The 17,648-nt window shown below is 42.3% G+C and overlaps 1 protein-coding gene across 1 annotated transcript in view; it reads left to right on the top strand.

Annotated features, from left to right (window-relative positions):
• DROSHA (drosha ribonuclease III) overlaps positions 1 to 17,648 on the top strand; it is a 552,432-nt gene that overhangs the window by 232,265 nt on the left and 302,519 nt on the right. Inside the window, exons 13-14 of the mRNA XM_030216759.1 lie at positions 7,191 to 7,315; positions 11,338 to 11,437. Of these exons, the coding sequence (XP_030072619.1) occupies positions 7,191 to 7,315; positions 11,338 to 11,437 (225 nt within the window). The remainder of the gene's footprint in view (positions 1 to 7,190; positions 7,316 to 11,337; positions 11,438 to 17,648) is intronic.

Raw genomic sequence — 17,648 nt, 5'->3', positions numbered from 1 at the left:
AGATACTGGGCCAGCATGATCATAAAAACAAAGTCACCAGACAACAAAGGTAGAATAAATGATTTTATTTTCATTTTAGTGTTTGGAATATGTTCACTTTGAGAATCAGGTGCTCAAAGTTAAACGTTTATATTTATTTACATATTTATGGCATCTTATCCCACATTAAACGTGAATTAGATTGGAACCTGGGAGCATTTAATATTTTTTTTCCCTGGAGAGAGTAATGCATTGCCCCCCCCCCCCCCCCCCCCCCCAGGCTCTTTCCCTGGCTATAGCCAGCTCTGCAGTTTCGGGGGGGGGGGGGGGGGGGGAGGGCGCAGAGGTGGACCGGGGAGAGAGCCTGTTGTTAAACATTTACCAGCACACCACTGAACATAACCATAACATCACTTCTGCTGTGTGGCTATGAGATCTGTCCACGGAGAACTACCGTTACAGGTAAGTAACTCATTTCTCCTGACTGCCCCTCCTAATATTTCCTTATGTATCGTGCCTTTTCTTTCCTTTCCTCTGAATGTGTAATTTCTTTCCTTTTTGTATTTAAACATACATAGTAAACATAGTAGATGACGGCAGAAAAAGACCTGCACGGTCCAGCCAGTCTGCCCAAGAAGATAAATTCATATATGCTACTTCTTTATTTGTACTGTCCTCTTCAGTGCACAGACCGTATAAGTCTGGCCAGCCCTATCCCCGCCTCCCAACCACCAACCCTGCCTCCCAACCACCAGCTCTGGCACACACCCTATAAGTCTGCCCAGCACTATCCCCGCCTCCCAACTACCAGTCCCGCCTTCCACCACCAGCTCTGGCACAGACCGTATAAGTCTGCCCAGCACTATCCCTGCCTCCCACCACCGGCTCTGGCACAGACCGTATAAGTCTGCCCAGCACTAGCCCCGCCTCCCAACCACCAGCGCTGCCACCCATTCTAGGCTAAGCTCCTGAGGATCCCTTCCTTCTGCACAGAATTCCTTTATGTTTATCCTACGCATGTTTGAATTCCGTTACCGTTTTCATCTCCACCACCTCCCGCGGGAGGGCATTCCAAGCATCCACCACCCTCTCCGTGAAAAAATACTTCCTTTCATTCTTCTTGAGTCTGCCCCCCTTCAATCTCATTTCATGCCCTCTCGTTCTACCGCCTTCCCATCTCCGGAAAAGGTTTGTTTGCGGATTAATACCTTTCAAATATTTGAACATCTGTATCATATCACCCCTGTTTCTTCTTTCCTCCAGGGTATACATGTTCAGGTCCGCAAGTCTCTCCTCATACGTCTTGTAACGCAAATCCCATACCATTTTTGTAGCTTTTCTTTGCACCGCTTCAATTCTTTTTACATCCTTAGCAATTTAGTATTTTCTGTTATCTTTGTTCTCCAATTCTCTCCCTTCCCCTCTCCCTGGCAATCTTATATCTTTTTTTTGTTTTGATTCACTTGATTTTTAATTTATCCTGTGAACTACTTAGATACTTTTTGCTGATAAGTGGTATATCAAATAAAAATGAACTATCAACTATTAGCCTGCATGTCAAAATGAGGCCTGGAGTTGTGTCAGTGTGTTTGTATACAGAAGTCTCTTCTTCTGAGCCCTCAGGGCAAAAATGGTGGCTATGATGTTTTTTTTTTTTTTACATGCCTCCCCCCCCCCCCCCACCTCTCCGGATTAGAGTGGGGCAGCAGGGATGTGTTCTGTGGAGACTGTGACCTAGCAACTGCTTAAGCAGTGACAGGTGAAATGGGAGGATTGAGTTATTTGTGTGAACCTGGCATCAGTGGACTGCTCAGTTTAGTGCCAGTTATCTTGGTGCTAGGACCCATGGTGGTGCTGAGAACAAATGAGCACAAACGTTAAGTGATGCATATTCAGTCTCAATAAATAATTATTTATTTATTGCATTTGTATCCCACCTTATCCCACCTATTTGCAGGCTCAAAGTGGCTTACATAGTATTGTTAACATAGTTATTCCAGTATATCAAGTATAGTTAGTATTGTGTAGAGATTAATTAAGGGAAGAAAGAAGAAGGAAGGAATTTATTAGGGTATTTATAGAAGGTGGGCTTTCGTAACTGAATGGGTTGGTGAAGTGGATTAGTGGGGCTGTAGGTTCTCGCTGTAGGCCTTGTTGAAGAAATACGTCTTCAGAGATTTGCGAAAGGTAGTTGTTTCGTCAATTGTTTTCAGATCTGTGGGTAATGCATTCCATAAATGCGTGCTCATGTAAGAGAAGGTGGTGGCGTGCATCAGCTTGTATTTTAGTCCTTTACAGCTGGGGAAGTGTAGGTTGAGAAATTTGCGAGATGATCTTGTGGCGTTTCTGGGAGGTAGGTCCACGAGGTTTAGCATGTAGGTTGGGGCATACCAGAAATGATTTTTCAAGGGTGATGATACGGAGTTACTGAAAGAACTCTTGGTGAACCTGGAAGACCTACTGAGCCAAATTGACAAATTAAAGAATAGTAAATCACTTGGACTGGATGGCATACATCCAAGGGTACTGAAAGAACTCATGCCTGAGATTGCTGATCTGCTGTTAGTAATCTGTAACCTGTTAAAGTCCTGAAGATTGGAGGGTGGCCAATGTGACACCGATTTTTAAAAAGGATTCCAGGAGTGATCCGGGAAATTATAGACTGGTAAGCCTAATGTCAGTGCTAGTGAAAACTATTATAAAGAATAAGATTATGGATCACATAAATAAACATGGTTTAATGGGACAGAGTCAGCATGTTTTCAATCAAGGGAAGTCTTGTCTCACCAATTTGCTTAATTTTTTGAAGACGTGAGTAAACATGTGGGTAAAGGTGAGCCGGTTGATGTAGTGTATCTAGATTTTCAGAAAGCTTTTGACAAAGTTCCTCATTGAGAGACTCCTGAGGAAATTAGAGTCATGGGATAGGAGGCAATGCTTTGTTGTGGATTAGGAACTGGTTTATTGGACAGAAAGAGGTAGGGTTTAATGACCATTTCTTTCAAGGATCTGTAGTGAGACCAGTGCATCTGGAAATCAGAACGACAAGTGAGGTGATTAAATTTGCAGATGACAGAAAACTATTCAAGGTTGTTAAAACACATGCGGACTGTGAAAGATTTCAGGAAGACCTTAGGAAATTGGCAGATAAAATTTAATGTGGACAAATGGAAGATGCAGTTTGGGAACAATAATCCAAATCATAGTTACCTGATCCACCTTGGGGGTCAGCACAAAGGAGAAAGATCTTGGTGATGTTGTAGACAATACGCTGAAATCTTCTGCCCAGTGTGCAGTGGCGGCAGCCAAAAAAGCAAACGGGAATGTTAGGAATTATTAGGAAATGGATGGTAAATAAGACTGAGAATACTATAATGCTCTGTATCACTTCACCTTGAGTATTGTGTTCAGTTCTGGTTGCCATATCTCAAAAAAGATATAATGGAATTAGAAAAGATTCAAAGAAGAGCGACCAAAATGCTAAAGGGGATACAACTCCTCTAATATGAGGAAAGGCTAAAGAGGTTAGGCCTTTTCAGCTTGGAAAAGGCTGAGGGGAGATATGATTGAAGTCTACAAAATCCTGAGTGGTGTAGAAGGAGTAGAAATGAATCAATTTTTTACTCTTTCAAAAAGTTCAAAGACTAGGTGACACTCAATGAAGTTACATGGAAACACTTTTAAAACAAATAGAAGAACATATTTTTTCACTCAATGAATAGTTAAGCCATGGAACTCTTTGCCAGATCATGTAGTAACAGCGGTTAGCGTATCTGGGTTTAAAAAAGGTTTGGACAAGTTTCTGGAGGAAAAAATCCATAGTCCGCTATTGAGACAGACATGTGGAAGCCACTGCTTGTCCTGGGTTTGGTAGCATGGAATGTTGCTACTATTTGGGTTTTGGCCATGTACTTGTGACCTGGATTGGCTATTGTTGAAAGCAGGATACTGGGCTAGATGGACTATTGGTCTGACCCAGTATGGCTTTTCTTATGTGTTTATGACAACATTAAAACTGGTGACAGTGGTGAGCCCTGGGGGGACCCCACATGGTGGTTTCCAGCTAAAAGAAATTTCACTGTTCTTAACACTAAAATTCCTGTCAGAAACTTCCAAAACTACTCCAAAGCAGTTCTTGTTAGTCCCAAGTCCCCAAATTTAGACAATAACAAATTATGACCTACAACTGAGACGCCAAGGCTGAATCATCCCAAGTGAGATTTTCCATGCCAAAGAGTGTGTGGGGGGGGGGGGGGGTGCAGAGAAAGAGGGAAGCCTTGAGGTAGGGCTGAAGATGTGTGTGTGCAGAGAAAGAGCCTAAGAAAGCAGATGACCACCGGAGGGAATCTGGAATGACCTGTTACTCCCCCAATGGTCACTAACCCCCTCCCCCCCCCTCAAAAAACATGATTAAAATATTACTTGCCAGCCTCAGATGTCATCCTCAGGTCCATGACAGCGCATGAAGGTCCTAGGAGCAGTTTTAGTGGGTACTGCAGTGTACTTCAGACAGGCGGACCCAGGCCCATACCCCTCCTACCTGTTACATTTGTAGAAGAAACAACTGTCAGGATTGCTGGATGTCAGGATTTATGAAACCAGCTTCTGATAACTCCCCCCTCCGTCAGGAAGCTCTGAGGATGGCAAATGGACCAAATGCTGCCCAGCTGCCTGCTAGCCTATTTGTTTCTCAATTAACATACCTTTGTCCTCTCTGTGAGAACAATGAAAGCCAGACAGAGAGGCTCCAAAACTAGAGACTTCAAAGAGTAGAACCTGTGAAAATGCTCACCTTCCTTATATCAGGAAATTAAACTGGAGTTTTGCAGGGAAGGAAAGAAGTTATTTGATCCCTTTCTGTTTCTGAGGTATATAAAGGAGAAGCACATGGCTCTAGTAGTCAGCTCTTCTTCTTTTCTCTGTCTCTGCACACACACACATATCCAGCCACCAGAGCCCCTGGCACTGGCCCCCTTTCTCCTTCAGCCCTACTCCAAAACTTTCTCTCTCAGATCACATGGCTCTGCTTTCTTAGGCTCTTTCTCTTTCTCTGCACACACACATCTTCAGCCCTACCTCAAGGCTTCCCTCTTTCTCTGCACCCCCCCACATTCTTACCTTTCTCTCATTGATTCCCATCTAAACCCACACAAAGATACAGCATTGTAATATTTACCTGTACTAAGTGCTGTGATCCTATATAGGTAAATACAATATAGTTCCTATATATATCCAAACCAATGTAGATTGTGTATTGTTTGGGAACCCACTGCCTCTGTGAACTAGACCCGGGACCATACCTACACAACGAATGCTGACAACAGCGAGCTCTTCAAAACCCACCACAAACCCACTGTACCCACATATAGGTGCCCCCCTTCACCCGTAAGGTTATGGTAGTGGTGTACAGTTGTGAGTAGTGGGATTGGGGGGGGGGTTGGGGGGCTCAGCACACAAGGTAAAGGAGCTAAGTTTCTGGGAGCATTTTATGAAGTCCACTGCAGTGCCCCCGAGGATGCCCAGTTGGTGTCCTGGCATGTCAGGGGGACCAGTGCATTAGAAATGCTGGCTCCTCCCACGCCCAAATGGCTTGCATTTGGACGTCTTTGGTTTCGAAAATCGCCGAAAGTCAAAGATGTCCAAATCTAGAGAAGTTCAAAATTAAGGACGTCCTTGGATTTGGACGTCTCTGACGGTATTTTTGAAACGAAAGATGGACATCCATCTTTTTTTGAAAATACAGTTTTCCCCGCCCCCGGATTTGGACTTTTCTTTCAAAAATGCCTCTCCAAGGCTACCAAAAGAGTCTCTCTGCTGTGTAAGGTTTGAAAACCAAATTGCACTGGCAATTGGATTTCAAAATCATTCAAAAACTTTGAGAACTGGCTAGAGATGAGAGATTTAATTAATTTTGTAACCAGAAAAATACTTGCAACTTGTCTAAAGTTACTAGTTTTTGATAAATCTGAACCAAAACTTTAGGAATGGGTGTCGAAACAATCTGTCCCATCACAGGTTGAAATTAGCCTGAACGGAGAACACAGTTAACAAATAAAAAAAATAAAGAAGCCATATTAAGAACTTTTCAGGGGGTTCTGCAATAACTTATAGCAGTCAAGAATATGATTAGATTTAGATGATTTGTGGAGAGAGGAGCTAACTTATTCCATACTAATGGGCTAAAGTCAGACTACAGTGTATCTATCAGATGGCGCCTCCGATCCCATCCGATAAAAACAAAGAATTATCATCAGGGGTACAGTGATTGCACTGGTAACAGTGATTGTCTTAGCTGTAAGATTTTCACAGTGGTCTTCCTTCTTTTGTTTCTTCTTTGATTATTCCTTACACTCCTTCAAGGTGTTTACGTTCCTTGGATTCGTACTGTTTAGTTCTTCTAGCACCCAAACTGGCTCATCTTGGATCTACATGGCATGCTGCTTTTTTACTTTCTTGTTCCAAAACACTCCCCCCCCCCCCCCCCCCCGCTATCCGTTTTGAACATTATTTAAGAAATGTAAATCCTTACTTAAATCCCATTATTTTTCTGTTGTTTTTGGAATATTTCAGCGGTGATTTTTCCTTCTTAGGGTTTCAACTGTTTTTATTTAATTGTTAGTGATGAGTGCTCTTGGTTCGTGTGCCTTCTTTCCTACTATAATGGAATTCCATTTTTTGTGTGTTTTTAACTTGTATTATTTAGTTGTTTGTAAACCACCCTGCCCTGTCTGTTCAGAAAGGGCAGTATAACAAATTTTAATAAACAAAACAAAAACAATAGAATTGCCCCCTAGTGGGTATTTGTTTGTGGACAGGACCTCTTAGCTGTTGATCATGGGTTGTATTTGTTAATGTCCTATATAATTGGGAATAAAATTCCAGAAGTCCCTGATCTTACCAGTTTTTTCACATTAAAATCTGGACTAACCAGGGCATTTAGCCACCTTGTTGCTTGTGGTTAACTGCAGCTGTGATTTAAGCACAAAAACCTTTTTTCAGTTTTCACTTCATGAAACTCCACAATTTTTTTGTCTTTTATATACTCTAATACATCAGTCTCCCAGAGACGTTTCTGTTCACTTTGGGGCAACACCAATGCTCAAAAAGGTGTGACCTTATGAAGTGAATTTGTTGAATTTGTAGAAAAAGCATATTGTATTTAATTAGTGGGGAATAAGTGTTAAACGTCAATTTTTTTTTTCTTTTTTCAGAAGCCCAGTTCGGTGCGTATTGATCATCTGGATCGTGAGCAGCCCAGCCCAGATGTGATCACTTTTCCTGTGATTGTGCATTTTGGGATCCGGCCTGCCCAGCTGAGTTATGCTGGAGACCCACAGTAAGATATTTCATGTGCTTCCCTTACATGGAGAGGTGCCATTGTCTTGATTAGCCAGAGGTTACCTAGTAACTGAGTGCAAGAAACCTTTGTTTTACTCCTTTCCCAGTTGCTCAGATTGCATATTTTGTACAGCAAGTGCACCAGCTGTAGACAGAATGGAAATAAATTGACCGAGTTAATTTCTAGACTTTTGCAGAACATGATATGTCATTTATGGAGCGAGGGTGGGGGAGAGGAGAAAGGAAGAAGCAGAGTGCTTAAAGGTGTCCTATGATACATTTATTATACTCAGCTGAGCTTTGTATTGAGAAATGTCTTTACAGCCATTTGCTTACTGCTGTGATCAAGCAGATAAGCTAAAGTGGGGAAGAATAAATGCTAGGGATATGCAGACAAAAATATTTTGTTTTTCTTTAGTTCCCTGTGTCATTTGCAGCTTTTGTTTTCTTTCCATATAATGTTTAGGGCAGTTTTGTTAATTAAGTGGTGGCTGCAACAGGAAATAGATACAAGACAGCTAGGTATGGGCTGACTATTGCAGAGTGCTAAGAAGCAGAGTAGTTTCTCCTGTAAGTCAGATGTCTCATAACCAGAGGTGACAGGTTCAAGACTGGCTTGTGCCTGATAGCTATTAACACTGGAAAAATACAAAAAACAAACAAACAAAAAAAACCCACTGAAAATAAACCAGATTTTTTTTTTTTTTTTTTTTTTGGGGGGGGGGGGGGGGGGGTATCCTGTCTGATTCAACTCAATTTTAGCTGAGCTCCTCTATCAGCTCAGATGAAGCTGCGGCTAATTGAGACTCAAGAGATTTAGAATCCACAAAAGCAGTTAAATGTTGCAGATCAAAGAAAATATAATGTGTGCCCAGGTATTTTTACATGGGTAGTGCAGTAAGAATAACGCCCCTAACTTCAACACAGCAAGTTTAAGCAGTAAAAATTGTCTCCTCCTTTTCTATGTATCTTTAGGCACATCTGGGAAAAGCTACGCTTTCACAAAGGTGGTGTCTTTTGTACAGAAAAACATCTGAGAAGCCAGTCCTTATCTGGGTCTAAGACACATGATTAGCCACCACAGGATCCAAGTCAGATCTTTGAAGGAAATCAAATCCAAGCTGTCCATATCTAGAGAAGGAACCTGCTCTGTGCCATCTTTCCTGTTCGCCTGTGGAAGATAATAAGCTCTAGAAACTAGAGGAATGGAGTCTACAGGCATCTTCAAAATTGTTATTACAAACTTTTTATACATATCCAAGGCTGATATTGCTGCCAACTGTGGAAAGTGTATAAATCTCTTCTTCCTATTCGAATTATCCAGTGCCTCCAACTTACGATGAATAGTAGTGTCACAAAACACCTAGCCACCCGCCTGGGGTTAACCCTGCGTCCACCTGGAGGGTCTGTCCCCAGCACTGCTCAGGCCCGCCTGCCACCTGGGCATGTGCTCTATACTAGCACCCTTCTCCCACTGACTGGGTCCTGCTTGTCTCTGGGCTAGTCTCCCACTCTAGGGTTATTCCCCGTTGATTTCTAGGACACTGGGCCACAATCCAGAGGTCCAACAGTTCCCAGAAAGCACCTACAGACCCAAAAACATGAACAAGGATTCTTGGTTGATCCAGGACAGCAGAGTCAATAAACTAAATAAGGTTTGTTGTCACAAATCTTGAACAGAAAAAGGTGAACTTGGCAAGCAATAACAGGTAACTGAATATGGATCAATTATAAAACTGTCTAAACATTTATTTACTACCTGGGTAGGTCAAGAAATATAGCTGCTCACAGGTTATATCATATAACTGCTCACAGGGTCTTGGTAAAGAGATCTTTCTCTCTCCACTCCCTGGCTGAGAAGGGGGAAAATCCAGTACCTTCAGGCTAGATTTGAAATCCAGGGCCAGTCAGAGCCCAGAGCATCAGTTTTGAAAGTAGCTGCCCAATGGTACTGCAGATTACCTTTCCATAAGCTAAAACTGGAGAAGAGAAAGTCTTTTTATGCAACTGCTTTAAAACTCAAAACAAGCACCATGTGCTAGCCAATTAGGAGAAATACACTTCATGAAATAATACAGTTTTCAGACTCAGAAACCCACTGTTTCCGTCACAAGTAGCCTCTGTTTGTTGGACCTGTTGGAGGTTATTCTCTGTATCAGATAAACGTTGATTCTAAACCCCCTATATCGTCTTGAACAGCGCCCTACTGTTGTACAGTCATGTCTGTTTTTTGTGAAATAATGCCCATCTGGCCCGGGAAGGACTGTTCTAAGCTCAAGATGCCTTCCCATAAGTTTCTAAAGTAAAAGCTTTAGGTCTCACCTATGTTGAAATCAGGGGTTCTTGTATACCAAGTATTGCTGTATGAGGAAAAGATGCTGCTCCCGTGGTTGTCTCCATACTTGAGGCTAGAGGCAACTAGTCTGCAGGCTGTGAATCTCCTTCTGCCAAGATCTCTGCCTGCACAGCCAGTAATCACATCGGGCCGCTCTCTCGCGGCTCTTGGTATCAAGCAGTAGTTCTCGGTTCCCTTGCGGTATAGGGGGGGCACAGTGCAACTCTGAGGAGAGAGAAACTTCCAGCTCAAGAGGAGTCCACAACCCTCCTTCCATTGTCGAACTCTCCAGCAAGGTGCCCATGGTTGATGCCATTGACTCAACTAGATGAACAACTGTATCCATTGGGCCGGATATCACTGGTGTCAAGGAATCTGATAACAGCCATTGGACTTCCTTTTGTTTCTTACCCATTACAGTAAGTTTAAAGGCAATATTTAAGAGGAAAACACAGCATCACAGAGCTCAGCACAATGTTCCTGTCATCTTGGAATATTTAAGAGGAAAACACAGCATCACAGAGCTCAGCACAATGTTCCTGTCATCTTGGAACTCCCCCGATGTCCCTAGCGCTGACTCTTGTTTTCAAAGCCTAACATGATGGTACTCCTCAGTACCTTGCTACTGACACCATTCGTTGTGTTCCTACCCATTCTCTTCATTCTCACTGACATCATTCCTTGTGTTCCTATCCGTTCTCTTCATTCTCACTTATCATCAGCTGATTCTCCCTGACTTGGTTGCTGCCTGTCTAGAATCTACTCTTTATGGTATAATTTTCTGGCCCCTGCTTCCAGACTTCCTTTATCTCTTAGAATATTCTTTTAAGAAATGTAAACGTTTAGACATTTTTCTCCAAGTTTTGGTGGGCTAGCTGGCAAGGGTGCTGTTGGGGATTTTACCTGTGTGTAAATGTTTTATCCATTAATTTCTTCTGTTTGGTTGATCCAGTTGGTGATTGTGTTACTTTTTTCCTATTTGAAATGGCATTCTTTTCTTTCTGTTATCTTACTATTTGCCTTGCTTTCCCGCAAGTCACTTAACCCTCCATTGCCCCTGGTACAAAATAAGTACCCGAATAAATGTAAACCGCTTTGAATGTAGTTGCAAAAACCTCAGAAAGGCAGTATATCAAGTCCCATTTCCCTTCCCCTTCCCTCTTTGCCAGTAAAGGCAGTTTAGCAAGTTTAAATAAAGGATAAATGATCTAAATCTGATAACAAAGGACCTCTAGGAGTTAAAAGATTTTAATCTAAAGTTTAGTTACATCTGATCATGAAACTAATAAAGAAGAGTTGGTCTAGGTAACGAGGAGCTTTCACCGCAGCATGCAATCTCTGCGGCGTAAAGCATGTATATGCCGTGTGCGCCACATGGTAGTATGCAGAAAATCTGCCATGTGGCCACCGGTGTGTGGAAGAGGAACAAATACATATTTTTTAAAAGGATTATATGAAACTTTTGCATACAATAATTTACACGTACAGCTGAAGGACACTGAACACTTCATGCATCCTCCCCAATCACACCGCTGCTAGTATTGTGAGAAAGCAGACTTGCTGCTTTCCTTCCTGCAAGTGGCAGGAAGCTGCAGTAACTGAACATTTTACATGATGGATAAGAGCTACTAATCTGAGGTCCCGATTCACAGGTTTTGACCAGATATGTTCCTTCCTCCGGCCAGGTACCAGAAGCTGTGGAAGAGCTATGTGAAGCTGCGCCACCTGCTGGCAAACAGCCCCAAAGTGAAACTGAGCGACAGACTGAAACTGGGACAGAGAGAGGTATGCTGAAACTCTATAGCCATTCTAGAGATCCTTGGTCTGTCTATGACCAGTGTGAGGGTGTGGGTGGTACAAGGCAAGGATTCCTTAAGGACACTCCCTCACTGAGGCTGGAACAAAACTACCTTAAGGCAGGGCTTAGGTAACTTGCTGAGTCAGGAGGGCAGGGCTCAGAGTGAGTGGGAAGTTAAAGGTCCTCTGGCAGGACAGAATAGGGAGGCCCTGAGGAGAGAAGTCCTCCACTTTATGCCTCCATCACAGAAGTATAAGCTGCAGAAGCTCCACTAAGGTAGGCCAAGTTTATCTTGGAATCCTGCTGGAAAGTGTGACTTTGGACTTTAGAGCTATGTTAGGCCGGATTGTGTTGAATACTAAAGAATAGAATTTAACTCTTGACTCCAGGCTAGAGACAAGCTATTTATGCTGTTCATGTTGTGACCATGCAGGGGCAGGCCATTGAGAGAACTCTTGAGAGCAAAGACTGACTTTTTGCATGTTCATTTCTCCTCACCTGTGCAAGGAACAGGTTACCTCAATACAGGTTACTTTTAACCCTTTGTGTGGCTGTAGTTGATAAGGACCAAGACGTGTCTCCTAGTCACGCTGCCACAACCATCGTTGTTCTCATCCTCAGCCCCCCTTTGGGAGAGGACAGCAATGGTTTCAGCCTTATGTGACACTAAAATACTGATGTTCTGCTCCCTTTTATTAAGGTGGCAGGATTTTCTGTGTATTTATTTATGTTTCAACATTTTTATTAGAATATTTGCAGTGTCATTATACTTTACATCATATCTTGGTACCTATACATCTCTGTCAACCAAGTATAACATCAACTTCTGTCAACATCATTTTACATATTCCTCCCCCCTTCCCTCCCTCCCTCCCCACCCATCCCCCTCTTTGGGATTTAGCATGCTGATATTTAAGTTGTTGATCATGAATTAAAGGATGCTATTCCTAATTATTCTAATTCCATTCCATTCCCTATCCTCTCTATCGCTTTAATATCCAATGTTCACATCAATACTATTTATCCAATCTATCATTATATACTTGATATCTCTCCCTCCCTCCCTACTTAGCCTATTATATGTATATTGATCCACTACAATTAATACAATTATTGTTACATAGTGTTGAGAATTCGGCTTCTCCCTCTTTGAGTCATCCCATCCAAGTAACGCCCCCAAATGTTAAGAAAACGTATTTTTCGTTTGTGTGTTCCTTTCGCTTCTCTCGCTTCCCAGGTCAGCAGCTGATGTATCTGGTTGCGCCAATGCCAGAAGGTTGGTGGATGTGTTGAAGTCCAATGCTGCATTATACATTTTCTAGCCACCAGGCACACTTTGCGGCAAAACATTATTCTGTTTGCTTTTAATCTAGGATATGTATCTCGTATATCTAGTATTAACATCAGTGGATTAATTTCAATTTTACTGTTCACAGTAGTAGACAAGAATGCAGCTATTTGTCTCCAATACCGTTGTATTAATGGGCAGACCTAGATCGCATGGTATAGTGTATTATCTGTCCTATTACATTTCAAACAGGTAGCCGTCTGGATTCCTCCCGATCTATACAATTGCACCTGAGTGAAATAAGCTCTATGTAGCATTCGAAATGCGCATTCTCTAAGGCCTGCCCCTTCTATTATCCTGGGAATATCTTTTATTTGTGTAATAATATTCCATGTTGTCAGTTCTCGTCCCAGATCTGCTTCCCACCGTTTCCGAAGCTGATCTATCTCCCTCCCAGGCACCAACTCCCATAGTTTTAAATGTATGTTGGAAATGGATGGAGCATTCTCAGAAATTGCCTCATAGAACTTACTAACTCGTTCCCCTAATTTCTTATTGAGCTCTTCTCTGTTAAGAGTACGTATATAATGATGTAACTGATAGTGCGCAAAGTGGTCCTTCCAACTTGCCATCCTTATGGTCTGTAGCTGTGACACCTTTTTTATATGCCCATCGTCCCGTAATACATCCTGCAAATTAACTATTCCATTTCGTTCCCAAGTAATAAATGTTCGATTCTCTAGTCCCGGTAAGAACATCGGGTTACCCCTAATTGTCAATAGTTCCGTGACAGATGGGTCTCCCCCCAGTAATTTTCCTAAAAATCTCCACGCGTCTCTGATGGGCAGCAAAAGTACACTATGTCTAATTCTATTGGGAAGCATATTGTTCTGTGTATGTAGTAGTGTTATAAGATTATATGGAGCAAAATAAGCTTCTTCATAATCAAGTGGAGTATGGGTTTGAGTGGAAAATAACCAATCTCTCACCTGCCGTAGCAAACAAGCCATATTATAATACTTGATATTTGGGATCCCCATTCCCCCCTGTTTCCATCCGCCGAACAGGAATTTCTGTTGAAGCTTAGCTCGCTTCCCAGCTCAGCAAAAACGCATCACTAGTTTATAGAAATATTTTATGTCTATTTGTTTAAGTTGCAGTGGCAATGTCTGAATGGCATACAACCATCTCGGCAGTTATCACCATCCTCGCGAGACATATCCTCCCCGCCAATGACACCGTTATGTTACTCCATGAGTCTAGTTGTTGCATTGTCTGTTCTCGTAACTTTTTAATATTTAAACTATATAAATCCTTTGTGTTTACCGGAAGCAAGATACCTAGATATTTAAAATAAGTGTTTGCCCACTTTAAGGGGAAATCTGTTGGCCAAAGGCTATGGTTTTCGCAATTTATAGCTAGGGCCTCTGATTTATCCAAATTTAATGTGAACCCCGAGTATTCACCAAACTCCCGAAAGATTTCCAGTAGATTACGAAAAGCATCTCTCGGGCTCGTTAAAATCACTAAGAGATCATCAGCAAATGCTGCCACTTTAAACTTCTGGGTCTAAATATAGCGCGAAGAGTAATGGCGACAACAGGCACCCTTGTCTCGTTCCCCTACCAATATGAATTTCCTCCGAGAGGTTTCCATTGAGCATTACCTGTGCATGAGGATCTTTATACAGCGCTCTTACCGCCTGCATAAACTTTCCCTGTAATCCATACTCTTCCATTACCGAATACAAGAAGGGCCATTCCACTTTGTCAAACGCCTTTTCGGCGTCGAAACTAACTATTAAGGCGTGTTCTTTAGTATGCCCCAGATGTTCCAGTGATGTCAGAATTCGTCTAATATTCTTTGTTACCGATCTATCCTTCACAAACCCAACCTGAGCTTCGTGAATAATCTTGGGCAAGACTCGGCCTAGTTTATTTGCTAAAATGTTTGCGAATATTTTAGCCTCGTGGTTGATTAGCGATATGGGTCTATATGATGTTACCAATTGCACATTTCGGTTAGGTTTAGGGAACACTATTATACGAGCCAGGTTCAAGTGTTCTGGCATTCTACCACTTTCTATCCACTCATTAAACACCTTAGCTAATGTAGGTATTATCGATTCCCCCATTACTTTATAAAATTCTGCTTTATATCCATCAGGGCCTGATGCTTTGCCTAGTTTACTATGTCCTATAGCCCATGTAATCTCATCTTCGCTAAGTTCAGCATTTAGTCGACTGCGGTCCTGCTCATTTAACTTCAGGGTCTTGATATTTTGCATATACATTTCCCCTCGAAGTCCATCTTGCTCTGTGGACCTATATAATTGTTGGTATTCTGACCTTTTAAATTCCAAACTTCTCAACTTTCTGGCTATAGGTGAGATACCTGATATTCTCTTTAATGCTTATTGCTTAATTAATTTTGCCCTGTGAAACCTCTTATTTTCTTTTTCTCTTCCTGCCAAGCTCTGATAGAGAGGGAGGCTGCATTGCATTGTATTGAGGCTCTAAAGTGCATTTTACATTGTTGAAACTGATATAATTATTGGGAATATCTGGATTTATATTACAACAAGGAAAGTTTTTTATATTCTAGGGCAATTTTGAAAGTTAAATCATTTGAAAATTCTTTGACCAGACTGTACCAATTCTGGTCCCATCCAGAGAATTGCCTTGATAACAGCATTTAGCTGACCCATTGGGACTTATAATCCCACCCACCCTCCCCACATCCCACCCACCCTAGGGTTTTCCACTCATTTATAGACAAACCAAACCTCATTAACTTTACTCAATCATACACAGGCAGTCTTACAGACTGTTAACCCCAACTAAGTACACCTGTTCATACACATTTCAACCAATCAGGATGACTTTTATTCTCTGCAATAATTGTGGTACTTTAGTTTCAAGGCCAATCATCTGGAGACTTAAAGCTTGCCCTATCTGTCTTCAGCTATCTAGTTTTAAACAAGAGCTCAGTAAAGTAATGCAAGAATTGGATACAATTAAAGCAGCTTCTAGGACTGCACAGAAAAATAGCTTCTCACCACTCCCTCAAAGAATAAAACCACATAAGAACAGATGGTTCACAGTAGGCTCAGGCAGTCTTCGTCATGTGACACAGAAGCATCCGCCCGCACAAGTGTTGCCACTAAAGAATTCTTTTGCTCCATTACAGCACTGTAATGCTCCTGAAAATAGAACTGAGGCAGAGGAAAAAGCAATAGAGTTGGAACAAAAAGACATGAAGGTACCCAAAGTGAAAAGACACCCCCAAATCACTAATGTTGAAACACATACCAAGAAATATAGATGGAAAGCGATGGCCACAAATGCTCGTAGTCTAAGCAATAAAGTTCATGACCTTCAAGCCCTGATGTTGGAGGCAGACTTAGATGTTGTTGCAATCACAGAGACATGGCTCAACGGTTCCCACGAATGGGATGCAAGCATACCAGGCTATAATCTATTTAGGAAGGATAGAGAGGGTTTATTACTTCTTTCAGCTTGGACCACTGTCCTTCCACTTCATGTTGGTCCTCCCAGCCCATCATCTCCTTCCTCAGGTATTCCCCCATTTTACTAAAGTCAGCATGCTTGAAATCCAGGACTTTGAGTTTAGAGTGGCCGCCCTCCACTTCAGCCGTTATATCAAACCAAACCGTTTGATGGTCACTGCTTCCCAGGTGTGCACCCACTCGGACATTTGATACACTATCCCTATTTGTGAGCACCAGATCCAGCATCGCTCCCTCCCTCGTGGGTTCCGTCACCATCTGTCTGAGCAGAGCACTTTGGAAAGCATCCACGATCTCTCTACTTCTTTCCGATTTGGCAGACGGAACCTTCCAATCTACATCCGGCAGATTGAAATCTCCCATCAACAGAACCTCTTTTTTCTTTCCTAATTTTTGAATATCTGCGATCAGATCTTTATCTAGTTCCTCTAATTGTGTCAGGGGTCTGTAGACAACACCCACGTGGACAGAGGTTCTGTCCTCTCTTTTTAAGGTGATCCATACCGCTTCTTCTTTTCCCCAGGTCCCTGTCATTTCAGTTGCCATGATATCATTCCTCACATACAGAGCTACTCCTCCACCTTTACGAACATGAAGTGGAAGGACAGTGGTCCAGGCTGAAAGAAGTAATAAATAGGGCCACAGTCCTTTATGTAAGGAGAGTAAATAAAAGCAAGCGAAAATGGAAACCGATATGGTTCTCCAAGCAAGTGGCTGAGAAAATAAAGGCTAAAGAGTTAGCGTTCCAGAAATATTGAAAATCTCAAGAAGAGGAACACGGGGAGGAATACCGGATGAAACTGAAAGAAGCCAAGAGAGAGGTACGTCTGGCGAAGGCGCAAGCGGAAGAACAAATGGCTAGAAATGTAAGGAGGGGCGACAAAAATTTCTTCAGATATATTAGTGAAAGAAGAATAACTAAAAAGGGAATTGTGAGACTAAAAGATACAGCGAACCGCTATGTAGATAATGATGAAGAAAAAGCCAATTTGCTAAATAGATACTTTTGTTCTGTTTTCACTGAAGAAAATCCTGGAGAAGGACCGTGAGGGACTGGCAAAAGTACACCTGAGAATGGAATGGATATAGCACCGTTCACGGAAGAGAGTGTGTATCAACAACTTGGAAAGCTAAAGGTGGACAAAGCCATTGGACCGGACGGGATCCACCCCAGAATATTGAGGGCGCTCAGAGAGGTTCTGGCGGCTCCTCTTAAAGATTTGTTTAATAAATCCTTGGAGACAGGAGAGGTTCCGAGGGACTGGAGAGCGGCGGAGGTGGTCCCTCTTCACAAAAGTGGTGATAGGGAAGAAGCTGGAAACTACAGACCGGTAAGCCTCACTTCGGTTATTGGAAAAGTAATGGAAGCCATGCTGAAGGA

The sequence above is a fragment of the Microcaecilia unicolor genome, chromosome 1 (genome assembly GCF_901765095.1).
Source record: "Microcaecilia unicolor chromosome 1, aMicUni1.1, whole genome shotgun sequence".
Classification (NCBI taxonomy): domain Eukaryota; kingdom Metazoa; phylum Chordata; class Amphibia; order Gymnophiona; family Siphonopidae; genus Microcaecilia; species Microcaecilia unicolor.
The sequence above is the reverse complement of the archived record's forward strand: the minus strand, read 5'-3'. Positions and strand labels throughout refer to the sequence as shown.